Here is a 14,392-nt window from a genome sequence, read left to right as displayed (position 1 = left end):
TAACGATGAACAGAACAACTATCATTGGTTGTCTTCAAAACCCATCCGGTTCACTAGTGTCTTTCAGGGAAGGAAATCTGCCATCCTTGCCTGGCTAAGCCTACATGGGCAACAAATGCCAGTGACACCCACATCCCATAAATGAATTTTTGAAAAATCCACAGCAATGTGGTTGACTCTTAACTACTCTCTGAAATGGTTTAGTGAGCCACTCAGTTCAAGAACAATTAGGGAACAATTTTTAAAAATTAACATCAACAGCCCATGATCTCGAACACAGGGCATCAGCAGGGAATGGGCAATTGATAGGCCCCATCAATGTTGAGTGAATTTATTCAGTGAGTTCCTAAGTCTAATCACAGCACTACATTGCTGATTGTCTTTGGGCTAGCAAGGTGGGGAAGGGGAAATTAATCCAGATTGCCATTCCTGATTACTATTCTGCACTCAAGATGCACAATGGGCTTGAAAGGTTTTGCCACTTATGATGTTTCAAACGGTTGAATATTCAAGCACATGGTTGAAAAATAGCCACTTAGAGATGGTACAAGAGAACAAATTGTTCCATGGTACACAGCAAGGAGTCTTCCTTCCAGAGAGGGACAGAAGGGAGAAGTTGTTGTAAAAGGATGGGATTAAAAGCCTGAATGCAGCCTAACCTTTACTTTTCAAATGTTAATTTAATATTATTTGCAGTTGACACATGATATTGGAAGAGCAGTTTGTTATACGTCATTGTTGTGCGTAAACATTATCCTGACCTTGTTGAATATTGTTTTAGCCTTTTCTATCTTTGGCCTCCTCCACTGTCAGAATCAAATTAAGTACGTATTTCAGAAGCAGAATCTAATATCTTCTGGTTACTCTATATAACTGTGATTGGAAGACTAACCAATATTTCAAACTCTATCTCACTGTTGTTTACTTGTTGGATTCAACATTTTATTGTCTTCCCTTTTCAGTTTAGGGCAGTGACTGATCTATCTTTTTATCCATCTCATTCTGGCTTTGAAGTGCCTCAATAGCTGACTCCAATTTCAGATAACCTTTACAGAGAGTGACAGATCTTGCCGTCACTGTGCACCTTTTCATAGAACTTTTGATGGACTGTAATCTCCATTGGCTGTTTTTTTAAGAAATAAGTTAGCCAATGTGAGCTCTTGATGTCTGAGCACTGGTTCTGCTACCCTCTCCTATTCTGTTGTTGTAGGTTATCCATAATAATGTTACACCTGAAACCCTTAGCCTGCCATTTTCTTTCAAATTGGTTTGCTGTGTTTTTTTAATCTGTCATTTGTTGTTTTAATTGTTAAGTTATGAACGTTCACACATACTTCTTGTCATTTTCAGGTGAGCCCGGGCAGCAAAGCAGCCCTAGCAAACATCAATCAGGGAGACACCATCGTGGCCATAGATGGGGTCAGCACAGAGGGAATGACCCATTTGGACTGCCAGAATAAGATCAAGTCAGCCACCTACGCCCTAAACCTGAGCCTCCAAAAGTAGGTGTAGATTTGATAGTGTGACGTGAATTGATGCGATGGGTAGAGAATGAAGTTACAATGCATGTTAACAATGTTGTATGCATTGGGTGTCACATAGTGCGAACTGAAATCTCACATTCAGATACTCTATCTGGTTTGTTTCACTTTGTGTGACTCTGTAGGAGAAGGCAAAAGTTGTGGACAGTGCATGCAGTTACAGGATTACTACAACTTTCATTGCAAAACATCATGGTGATGGATTGTTGGGTAAACCTACTGTAAAAGTTATGTCCCACTGCACTTTCAGTGTAACTGTCTGTTTTTAACTTGTATGCAGGGCTGCTTTTGTATGGTCTTTTTCAGTAATGGACGGTTCAGGGAGGTAGGCCCAGCTTATTTGGAGTCTTTTTTCATCAATGCTTGTTAATTTTCTTGGTAAATGAGTGTTCAATGTCATTTGACAAATGATGAGCCAGCAACACCCTGAACTCCTTGCAAAGTGTTTATTAATGTGTATAACCCTGACTCTCAATTGAATGGTGCTGAAAAGAGAGATGTTGTTGAAGCTTTTCAACTTGCACTCATCAAGACAAATGCAAGAATGCCAAATTTCAAACCATCACAACAATTTATACTGCAGGAGAAAAAGATGTTGATTGGTTGGGAAGTCAGCTCTGATTGGATGTGGTGTTGCCATGGTGAAAGCAGCAAGGAACTATAGCTTCTTCAAGCTCCCAGGGTAATTCAAAAAAGGCACGACTTGAACATGTTCCTTTTGTATGCAGAGAACAAGCCCCCCTGCACATGAATATATGTCACTTCTGGAAAGCATGAACCACATTATGAACTCGAGTCATTGTCTTAAATTGATTGTTAATGTAGCTATTAGAACAGTCAGTATCATTCAGCCAATCTCAGAATCACATCTATCAGTAGACATTTTATTATGGAATTTGCAAATGTGGGTGCTTGTATGGGATACTTAGAGTACCAACTAGTAATCTAAAGTGTAGATTTTTTTTTAAAAAGCAAATGATGTGTATTTAAATAGTGGCTGGGATTCTCTGATCTTGTTTGCACCGCAACCACTGCCAGTGAGAATGGAGAATTTGGTGCTCAGCCAAAACTCCATTCACTGCAGCAGGTCCTGAGAATCCCAGCCGCCAGTGAGGTAGGAGAATTCTGGCCAGTGTCTTCCACAACATCAGGATGCCTCAAGTCACTTTACAGCCAGTTAGGACCTTTTCAAGTACAACTATAATATAGGGAACATGGCAGTTAATTTGTGCACCTCAGCCAATAGTAAACTCCCACAGATTGCAGTAATGACCAGATAATCTGTTTAAGTGACATTGGTTGAGCGTAAATACTGACCTGCTTTCCTTTGAAATATGTCCTTCTGAGTTGAACATCTCATCTAAAAAATTGCACCTCTGACAGTGCAGCATTCCCCGAGTACCACACTGGATTGGAGACAATTAAGCAAAATTGGAACCCACAACCTTCTGATTCGAAGACAAGATTGATGCCCAATGGAGCAAGACATAGATAAAACTCACTGCTCAGCTTAGTGGCATAGGAATTTTTTGATCGAAACATATACTGCTTGCCAGTGCTGCCTACATCCTTAGAACAAATAAATAAATTAGAAAAATCAGCTCAATAGAAAATTGGATACCACCCACAAGGGGTTAAATACCCTTTGCAGAAAATGGAATCTTTTATAGCTCCCTTATAACAATCACATGGAACAAATTAAATGGTGCATCCATAATCTTTGGAAATGAAATGTTGAAGCAAATGAATCACAAGCATCCTCACAAAGACTGGACACCTTTGCCAGAAACTAAAGCTATCAGCCAGAATCGAGATTTATCTCGTGTAGTTTCTTTTATGTGAAGCCATTTTATCTTCACGCCCTGGAAGATGCAATGTTAATAGCTTTTAATGACAAGTTTCCTGAGATATAAAGTCTGCTTGTTTTGACAGCTGATGGTGACTGGATATTACTTCATGTTTTGCCTCCATTCAACAACAATGCAAGTGTCTTAATTGATCCTGAAAAGCACTTTCTCATAAACTATATCCTGTTTTGAAGCTTAGTGAAGAGCAAAATTCCATCCAATTTCTACATAATTAAAAACGTCAAAAGTATAGACAGAAAATCTCTGTTTTGTCCGAATTGTGTCCAGAACCAAGTTCTGGTTGCACAGAGCTGAAATTATTAATGCTTCTTTCTGAATAACAGGAAAATAGATTCTTTTATTTTCATCTGGTCCAATAACTCTTGTAAACAATTTAAAACATTGCTTTAATCATTTCAGTACTCTATGTGATTTCTTGTTCCCTGAAGGTTAGCACAGTTGCAACTATCTATTTTACACCGACAAGAGTATTTTAAATTCGCTCTCCTTCACCTTTCACTTCTTATTTCTTTCTTTATTGTGATTTATATTATTTGTCATGAAAAGGCCAAGCTATACTTAATCTGTTTAGCCAGTTGTATGATATGGAGTTGTTGTCTAATCAAATGGAAGGATGGTTTTGAATTTACTCCACCTTCAGGCACAGGCCATGTCCTTTGGTTCTAATGTTCTTTTTTTAATTAATTCTTGGGATGTTTGTCACTGATGAGGCCAGCATTTACCTCCCATCCTTAATCTCCCTTGAGAGGCAATGATGAGCACTTTTTTGAACTGCTGCAGTCCGTCTGCAGTGAATATACCCACAGTGCTGTTGGGCAGACATTTCCAGGATTTTGACCCAGCGACAGTGAAGGGAGGGTAAGAGAGTTCCAAGTCAGGATGGTGTCTGACTTGGAGGGGAACTTGCAGTTGTCGGTATTGTTAATACCTTTTCAATTACATTGTGTTTTTTAATGTCAGTTACATTAAGATTAAGTGAAACAGGTGATGGACATTAGTTGACTTTGAGCACATATAAATTGGGGATAGCTGGGATACTGGGTTGAGTGGGAGAGAGCTGTGAGACTGAACAAGTAAATAAACACTGTCAATAAAGGAAAATTCTGTGTCTTGATTTCCATTTCCCTAACTGGCTTGGATTTTATTAATTGCCCCCATGTGCCTGTCCTTCTAAATGGCAAAGGGTGGAAGTTTGGAAGGTGCTGTTGAAGGAGCCTTGCTGTGTTGCTGTCCAAGGTGCAACCGCATGTCATATTACATTAATCAGTTCCTAAACACAGCAAGTATACTGCTTCTTAACCTGCTCTTTTTCCAGTGGAAATATGACCAATTTACATACCATGTTTATTACCCAGTCTCTCCATCCCCTCAATCATTGCAGTTTCTCCTTTCTCGGTGCTTTCAGAAATTCCAATATCCTTTTGTACTGTGGTGACCAGAATTACATTCAGCTTTCTAAGCGTGAGCCCAATAATTATATACATATATAAACTGGCAGGGTTACCTGAGTGTTTGGGGTCATTACTGACATTTTAAGACATCACAACAGCTGAGTTTCTTTACCCTTTACCACAGAAAGTTGTTGCAGTAGCTTCAATAGTGGATCAGTGTGTCCAGATCTTTCATTTTCTATGCACTTCCTTTTCATTTAAGTAATAGTCTCTTTGGGAGATCTTGTGGTGCAGTGGGTAGCGTCCCTACATCTGGGCCAGAAGCTCTGGGTTCAAGTTCCACTCAGGACCTGACGGCTACAAAAGGTGTGTTCATAACATGGCCAAACAGGTTGATTACTTAAGATAGTCACTCCCCTGACTATCTTAAACTTTGATCAAATTACCCCTTATCGTTCTAAATTCTAGGGAATACTATCCTACTTTGTTTAATCTCTTCTCATAATTTAACTTTGGATTCCAGGTAGCATTCCAGTAAATGGAAGTTGTATTCCTTCAAAAACAAGTAAATCCTTCCTAAGTAATGGTACCCAGAACCAGAACCAAGTAATGGTTGTTTGAGTTCTGACATTAAGTGATGTTTGAAAGAATCTTCATTTTTTATAATGCCATTCACATCCTCAGGATTCAAAGTGCATTTGAAGTGGAGTCAATATTGTATTGTTGGGAAATGTGGCAGCCAATTTGCACACAGTAAACTCTCATAAAACAACATTGAGATAGTGATTAAATTGTCTGTTTTAGTGATGTTGGCTTTGAGATGCATATTGGCCAGCACACTGGGAGAACTCCCCCGCTCTTTCACATACATCTGAAAGGGCAGAGAAGCCTCCAGGTAACTTTGCGCATGAAAGACAACACCTCCAACAGTGCAGCACTCCCTCAGTATGAACCTGAAATGGCTGCTTAGATTATGCTGTCAAGTCTCAGAGGGTCTTGAACCCACAACCTTCTGGCTCCAAGTTGAGAGTGTTATCAATTAAAACTAAACCTACACCTTGAATTGGTTATTTCTATTCCAAGTTGTAATGTTCCTTTGCAAACTAAGATTTGAATGAAAAGAAAGCTTTATTCCAGTTTGAGCCCAACATTTAATACTGTAGCTCAGACTCTGCTAACTAAAATCCATCTTGTCATCTCTCTGACCAGAACAGGCAGCCTTAAATTGGTAATTATAACTGAGTCAGACATTGATTTAAATACTCAAAAGTGAAGCATTAAATGAAGTAAAGGAAACATTTCTAATTGCTCACACCATGAATTGAGAAGCAGAAATCAGCCTGCCTCCCCCTGCTCCCCCATAAAGAAACGCATAGAAATTTGGACATTGCATTCATCATGCATCTTTCTCACACTCCTCACCAATAAACATCTTAGAAGTGGTTTATTCTAGGAGGAGAGCAGAGTCAATAATTGACATGAAGTATAAGAGAGTCTGAAGCTGGGAGAAAGTGACTAAAATGGGTCCGTATTCTCTAAAGTTTTGAAAAATGAGGCATGACCTCATTCAAACTTACAAAATCTTTACAGGGTGTGACAGGATGGATGTAGATAAGACGATTCCCTGGTTGGCAAGTCTAAAACCAGAGGACATAATCTCAGGTTAAGGGGTAGACCATTTAAGGCTGAGATGAGGAGGAATTTCTTCATTGAGAGTGATGAATCTTTGGAATTCTCCACCCCAGAGGGCTTTGGAAGCTTAAACATTGAGCATGGTCAAGACAGAAATCGATAGATTTCTTAGAAATCTTAGAAACCCTACAGCACAGAAAGAGGCCATTCGGCCCATCGAGTCTGCACCGACCACAATCCCACCCAGGCCCTACCCCCATATCCCTACATATTTTTACCCACTAATTAGTCTAACCTACGCATCCCAGGACACTAAGGGCAATTTTAGCATGGCCAATCAACCTAACCCGCACATCTTTGGACTGTGGGAGGAAACCAGAGCACCCGGAGGAAACCCATGCAGACACGAGGAGAATGTGCAAACTTCACACAGACAGTGACCCAAGACGGGAATCGAACCTAGGTCCCTGTAGCTGTGAAGCAGCAGTGCTAACCACTGTGCTACCGTGCCGCCCTGGAGACTAATAACTGGAGACTAATAACATCAAGAGATGTTGGGAAAGTGGTGTTGAGGTAGATGATGAGCCATGATCTAATTGAATGGCAGAGCAGGTCCACAGTTGGCACAGTGATTAGCACTGCTGCCTCACAGCACCAGGGACCCAGGTTCGATTCCCAGCTTGGGTCACTGTCTGTGCGGACTCTGCAAGTTCTCCCCATGTCTGCGTGAACTTCCTCCGGGTGCTCCGGTTTCCTCCCACAGTCTGAAAGACATGCTGGTTAGGTGCATTGGTCACACTAAATTCTCCCTCAGTGTATTGGAACAGGCTCCGGAGTGTGGCAATGAGGGGGTTTTCACAGTAACTTAATTGCCGTGTTATTGGAAGCATACTTGTGACTAATAAAAAATAAACTTTAAAATAAGGCTGAATGGCATTCTCCTGTTCCTACATTCCCAAAGTCAAAATGTGTCCTTTCTTGTCTTCAGTTCTGCTGAGCGATCTTAGAAATGGAGAGTTTAGGAAACTTCTTTGGACAGGTTGAAAGGAGGGCATCAGACAAATGCAAGTTCACAAAATTGTAATGTGCTCATAGATGAGATGCCATTTAGCTCAATGCGTCTCAACTGCCCTGAAGGAGACAATAGTCCCATTTACCCATTGTACTGTGCTCATTGATCCAAGTTGGCTGCTTGTCCTTGATTTTAATCAATCTGATGCTTCACTCCTTGCTGTCTCTAACTTCCTCCAGCTTTACTATGCTCCCAGATCTCTGCACTCCTCCAATTTTGGTCTGTCCCACATTTTGGCAGCCAAGGCTCCAACTGCTGAGACTCTCAACTCTGGAAATCCCTCCATCTCTCTCTCTCTCTTCCCTCTTTCTTTAACCAGACTTTTGGTCACAGGTGGTTTGGTGTCAAATTTTGTCTGATCAAGCCCCTGTGAAATGCATTGGATTGTTTTACTGCAATCATAAATGTAAAGTTCTTTTGTTAAGTTGATCATTTGCACTGCAAATATCAATGTCCCTGTGAAGTGAAAAGCAGCCAGCAAGCCCCCTGTGTGTGGGAGAAAATTGTATTGAGTGCAGTGATGGTGCACCATGTAGTTAAATAGCTCACCCTTACCCATTGACACAAATTATAGCCAATGAGACAAGATGTTGAGAGGTCACTAAAGTCCCATGGGACTCCACATCAGAAAGTAAAAGGAGGGCAAAATCTGTTAAGAAAGCAAAGATCTGAGGGTTGGAGAGCTGGAGGAGGCGGCAAATATAGGGATGCATAAAGATATGGAGGGATTTGAATACAAGGATGAGAATTTTAAAATTGAGGCATGTTTGGCCAGATGTTATACGTTAGCAGGCACAAGGTGATGAATGTTGTGTCCTAAGAATTTTTGCTGGGAGTGGTACTGAGTGGAATGTCCCAGAGAATGGGGAAACTAGCCTCTACCCATTAGTCAACAGTGGGCAAACTGTCCATTGGCACCAGAGACTCATTCCTATAATTTGCGTTTATCCTTTTGGACTGTATGACTGCTTGCGTTTGTCTGACATGTTTAACCATCAATCCTTGCCCAGCTTCTGGATTTGTTTAGCGCACTTTGCTATTTCCTTTGTGTCCAAACAGAATGGGCCGTCTTCCTTCCAGGTCAGAGCTTCAGTGAATGAGGGACTGATGTTCCCAAGGGAATGACCTATCTCCACAACTCTTGGAGGGCTGAAGGGCCTGTTTCCTGTGCTGTACTGTTCTTTGTTCTATCTGCTACAGATCTCAGTCTAACTGACGACGCATGTGATCCAGGATAGATGGCCAGAAGGTGACCAATTCTAAAGCTGTTTTATAGAATCCCTAGTGCAGAAGAGGCCATTCGGCCCATCAAGTCTGCAATGACTCTCTGCATCTTACTCAGGCCCTAGCCCCGTAACCCCACACACTTCCAATGCTAATCCATCTAACCTACACAGCTGTGAACACTAAGGGGCAATTTAGCATAGCCAATTCACCTAACCTGTACATCTTTGGACTGTGGGAGGAAACCGGAACACCCAGAGGAAATCCATGCAGACACGGGGAGAATGTGAAAACTCCACAAAGACACTCACACAAGGCTGGAATTTAACCTGGGTCCCTGTGAGGCAAAAGTGCTAACCGCTGTGCCACCCTGACCCCCAGCCTGGGCTGAGAACGGAGGTTGGGAGGTGGGGGGTGAGGGAGGGAGGGAGGGGGGTGCATTTACCTGCCATGTCATCCTGATGCTGCTATCAGGTGGAAAGGCCTCTCTCTGGTCCTCCAGCTTCAAGAGCCCTCCTACTGTCTGTAATCGGATAGCAAGCCCATTCTCGAGCCACTAACTGGCCAATTCCAGGGAAAATCACTTTCCCACAATGTACAAGCTTCTGACCCTCATTTGAACCTGACCAGTGGGGTTCAGAAGCCTACAGGAAAAAATCCAGCTCTCTGACTTAGGGGCAAGACAGCTAACAACTGAGTTAAACTGATAACATAGTAACAAGATCTTGATTTCTCTCAAATAGTAACAGTTCTAAATCTTTCAGAACCTGCTGCCATGCAACTGTGATATTAATGAGCTCAACATGATACACCAACGCCACGGAGCCCACATTTGCTTTCATTTTTATTTTTTGCTTTCTGTCTTCATCTTCCTATTGCTTTTTCGTTCCTTCCTTCCCTTATAAGGACAAGTGAACTGTAAATCCCTGTGGAATTTGGGCAGCAGCTTGTGTCATGCCATTGGCTATCAAATTAATTGGAATTAATTGATCCTATTTACTTGCTGCGCACTGCAGGTTTTGCTGAGTTTTATCCATTACGTCCATGGCCTTTGTACATTGCCAGTTATAATAAACTGCAGCAAGTTCAGACACCTTCAAACTTAATCACAGAATTGTTACAGCACAAAAGGAGGCCATTCAGCCCATCATGTCTGCACCAGCTCTCAGAATGAGCATTTCAGTTTGTGCCATTTTCCTTTCTTCTCCCCGTAGCCCTGCACATTCTGCCTTTTCAAAAAACAGTCTAGATCCCTTCTGAATGTCTCGATTCAACCTGCCTGCACCACATCACAAAATGTTAGTATGTAAGTACAGCAGCTGCTTAGGAAGGCAAATGGAATGTTTCCGTTTATTGCAAGGGGAACCGGGTATAAAAATAGGGAAATTTTACTGGCTCACTCCAGGGCCAGTATCTGGAGTACTTTGTACAGTTTTGGTCTTCTTAGTTAAGAAAGGATATAATTGTATTCAAAGCTGTTCAGAGAAGATTTGCTTGACTGATCTTGGGATGAAGGGGTTATAGTATGAGGAATGGATGGGCCTATACGTTGTGAAGGCACCTCCAATACAGAGTCTTACCAACAATCCTAAAACAACTCAGCCTCACACCAGCTCACAAAAACACCCCATACCCCCAGCCATGGCCCTGTTTATATTGAAGATGTACCTAAATAAAGGAGAGTGTCCCTCTGAACCAGACTCTGGGTTTCTCCATCTATTCATGTATCTGAGAGATCTATTTCAGAAATGTGTTTGTTCTGAGCTGTATTTTTTTCCACCACGTATTTCTCCACCTTACCCATCATGAACTGTCTCACATTTGATTGGGCTTGAGACAGAGTGATAATGCAGATATGTCAATCATCCCCTGCCAGAACACTAGGCCTTGACTACTGGTCTTGAGTGAACATACTGCATCGTCTGGGGGCTTGAATTTTGATGACATGTGGTGATCATAGAATACAGCCTTTTGCAAGGAAAGTAAGAAATGGTCGCAGGAATCAGCTGTACAAGAGTCCAGGTCGGAGACTCAGGCTGGCATGCTTTGATTCTGACCAATATTCTGAGTATGGCTTCCTTGCTGAGACAGGGGTGTCATACAATTACCCAAAACAGCCAGTGTGACCACTTGACAGCAGCAAGGGGAATGGGTTAAAGCAATATTTCACTCATAACTCAGTGCTTTTACTAATTACTCCTCCCATTCGTCACTAATTCTTCCATTCATTGTGTTGCTATCCTAGTCTCGATCGCAACATAGGTGGCACAGTGTATTGGAAAAGGCTGACTCAGGAAATAAAGGAACATCACCGAGAGCACAATTAGCTTTTGGAATTGGATCACAAAGGTGGATCATGATGCAGGTGATCTTTAAACCTCCAAAGACTTCAATCTCTTGGCTACACGAGCAAGTCAAATGCTGGGAGCTCTCTGGCAAATAATTCGCCTGCTGGTTCACCAAAGCTTGTCCAACATGTATAGGACACAGTAAGCAGTGTGACGGAATACTCTCCACTTGGCTGAACGAATGTTGCTGCAACACTCAAAAAGCTTGACACCATCCAGGACAAATCAGCCCGCATAATTGGCACCACATCCACAAGCTTAAATCTTTACTCCCTCCACCACCCACACACAGTAGCAGCAGTGTGTACCATCTACAAGATGCACTGCAGCAACTCACCAAAGCTGTTCAGACAGCACCTTCCAAACCCACGATCTCTACTACTTAGAAGGACAGGGCAGCAGGTGCATGAAACCACCACCACCTGCAAGCTCCCCTCCATGTTGCACACCATCCTGACTTGGAAATATATAACCATTCCTTCATTGTTACTGGGTCAAAATCCTCAAATTCCCTTCCTAACGGAACTGTGGGTGTTCCTCCAACACATGGACTGCAGCAATTCAAGAGACAGCTCACCACCACCTTCTCGAGGGCAATTAGGAATGGGCAATAAATGCTGGCCTAGCCAGCATTCCACATCCTGTGAATGAATGAATAAATAATTTTTTAAAACCCTGAAGACATAACAAGCTGCAAGCTGAGCAGGAAGGTAGATTGATGGGCCGTTTGGTCTCTTCCAGCATCGAGATCTTCTGTCAGCTAGTTGATCACCAGTTTGGTCAAGTTTTCAGGTATTGAGGATAATTAAATTAAGATGACAGAGTGGGCAGTGAAGAATGATAGCAGGGTGAAGGGTGGAAAAAGGGAAGACAATGGGGAGGGGAAAGGAAACACCAGGTCAGGGGAATTGAAGCATGGCACAGAGAAAAATCTGATAGGTGAGAGCTTGCTATGTATGTAAAATGTAGTTTGGGTGAGATCATGGTCAGAGGGGAATTTGATAGGAGTATCCTGTGAGTGCCAACTGCAACCAGTAGAGGGGAGGGAGCAGGAAAGAATTAGCAACCGGTATGTAGGTTGGAACTGGAACTGTAGCAATTGGGTAGGGTTGTGGTGGAGAGTGCAGGGATGTGGTGGGGTATGTGGTGATAACGGGTTGATATCGTGATCAGTGCTGAAAAAGGGTTGAGGCCTGAGATCTTGCTCAGTGGGGACACAGATTAATGGGGACTATAAAGACGCTTCATTTGAGGTTGGGGGTAGAATTCTGACCTGTGTGCTGATGTGCTGCTTACTTGATCAGCGAGATGTTGGAGAGCTGAAATGCAGCTCTTATTGTTTTGTGGGGCGCAGTTTAGAGGTGAATTTCTTCTCACCTGCGGTATGAGATAGTGTCCAAAGGCTTCACATTGTTCATCCCTTGTATTCATCCAAAGGCTGTCACATAACATTATATCTGTCTCTTTCAATCACTTGCTCATTATAGGTGCTGTACTGATTGTATTGTGAGACCACCCATTGTTTTCAGGTTGTAATGGATTTCAGCCAAGCCACCACAGGGCAATTCCAGGCATTTCTTCATGGGAAGAGAGAAAATTGGACCTAGATCTTGACTGTAGCAATTATCTGGGAGAAACTCTTTTTAAAAAGGTTCATCCCAAGCCTATCTAGCTACAGCAGAAGGAACTGTTCACAGTTTTAAAAATATTCTAAGAAAAAATTACTTTGTCTTTTCAGATCAAAACGCCCAGGCCCAGTGCCCACAGCAACTCTTCGTATGGACTCTCCCATGCCAGTTATCCCTCATCAAAAGGTAAGGCCTGTGCCACAGTCGATGTTGGTTCTGCAATTACTACACTCCCACTCTCTTGTATAATTGTCTCTTTAAAACTGTTGATATAATTGAGGACGTGAATTGTGTAGAGCATACAAGATGCCATTGTGGAGAGTGGGGCTCCTGTACAAAATGTGACAGTCACTGCAACAACATTTCACCCATAATCACACCAATCCCACCTGCATGGAGAAGAATCAAAAAAGAAAGATGGAAAAGAGAACATTTGATAGAAAAATCTACTTTCTTCACTTGCCTACTTGAGCTATGACTTCTTTTTATTTGGAAGAGACAAGATATGTTTTCGTGTGAATTATGTTGTTGCCTTGACTATATGCAAAGCCTATTTGCCAAACATTGTCAGGAATATGACACCCTAATCTAGGATCCTAATCAACTTTACTAAATTAGCGAATTAACTTAAGCAAGCAACCATTAAGACATTTGTGCTTTCAATAATTATTGTGTAAATGACTCAGAATGAACATCCTGAAATCTGCCACCCTGAAGTCATTAACATTCAGCAGCAATGATCAGGAATTATGTTGTGACAACTGTTGATGGCACAAGGATCACTATCTCTGAGTTGCAGGTCCCAAGTTTGATCTGTGATGAATCATCTGGCTGCACTCCTTCGACAGCATCTTCCAAAGCTGTAACAAGGGCAGCAAACATATGGGAACACACTAGTTCCTCTCCAAGACACAGATCATCCTGGTTTGGGAATATATTGCTGTTCCTTCACTGTTGCTGAGTCACAATCCTGGAACTCCCTTCCTAACAGCACCGTGTGTATGCGTGTGTGCACATGCGTGTGTGTGTATACATATGCTGCACAAGCTGTAGCAGTTCAAGAAAGCGACTAACCATCACCTTCTCAACGACATTGGGGCAAGAAATGCTGGTCTTGTCAGTTGATGCTCACATCTCAGGAGCAAATAGAAAAATAGTCTGGGACAGTAATGCTAAAGTTATCCACAGCTCCAGGCAGTTAGGGGAGCCAATATACTAATAGTGGAAACATAATATTCAGTATGGACTGACCTATATAGCTTGGGGCTGATGGACACAATTTAGATGGAGTGCAGGGACAGGGAAGGGGGAGTCATTGCTCTGTATTATCAGACCATGCTTGACCATGAAACTTGGGTGCCCAATTGGGAAGAGTTCCATTTGCCAGGACCAGCATCATTGCCCTTGAGAATCACAGATGGTTCTCTCTCACTTTTTCTCTCATGCTCACAGCTCTCCCTTTACCTCTGACTCTCTTGCACTTTCTTTCTCTTTCTACCCCGGCTCTCTTTTGTGCACTTATGAATGTGATCCTGGAACCAACTTTTTGTAAAATGGGGGAACAGCAAATTAGGAATCTGATTCTAGGATCAGAAGTTTCAATTTGCTTCACTTAACATGCTAGAAGTCTACATTTTGAGCGCACTCACAGCATCATCTTGGCGCAAACCCTTCTAGAGTCTCATTTA

At 42.2% G+C, this 14,392-nt stretch overlaps 1 protein-coding gene across 1 annotated transcript in view; it reads left to right on the top strand.

The window, feature by feature from the left end:
- The window catches only part of ldb3a (LIM domain binding 3a), a 167,921-nt gene that overhangs the window by 57,318 nt on the left and 96,211 nt on the right, over nt 1-14,392 (top strand). The window contains exons 3-4 of the mRNA XM_078199289.1: nt 1,351-1,502; nt 12,815-12,890. Of these exons, the coding sequence (XP_078055415.1) occupies nt 1,351-1,502; nt 12,815-12,890 (228 nt within the window). The remainder of the gene's footprint in view (nt 1-1,350; nt 1,503-12,814; nt 12,891-14,392) is intronic.

Source organism: Mustelus asterias, chromosome 28 (genome assembly GCF_964213995.1).
Source record: "Mustelus asterias chromosome 28, sMusAst1.hap1.1, whole genome shotgun sequence".
Lineage (NCBI taxonomy): Eukaryota > Metazoa > Chordata > Chondrichthyes > Carcharhiniformes > Triakidae > Mustelus > Mustelus asterias.
This window is presented reverse-complemented; position numbering and strand designations above follow the sequence as displayed.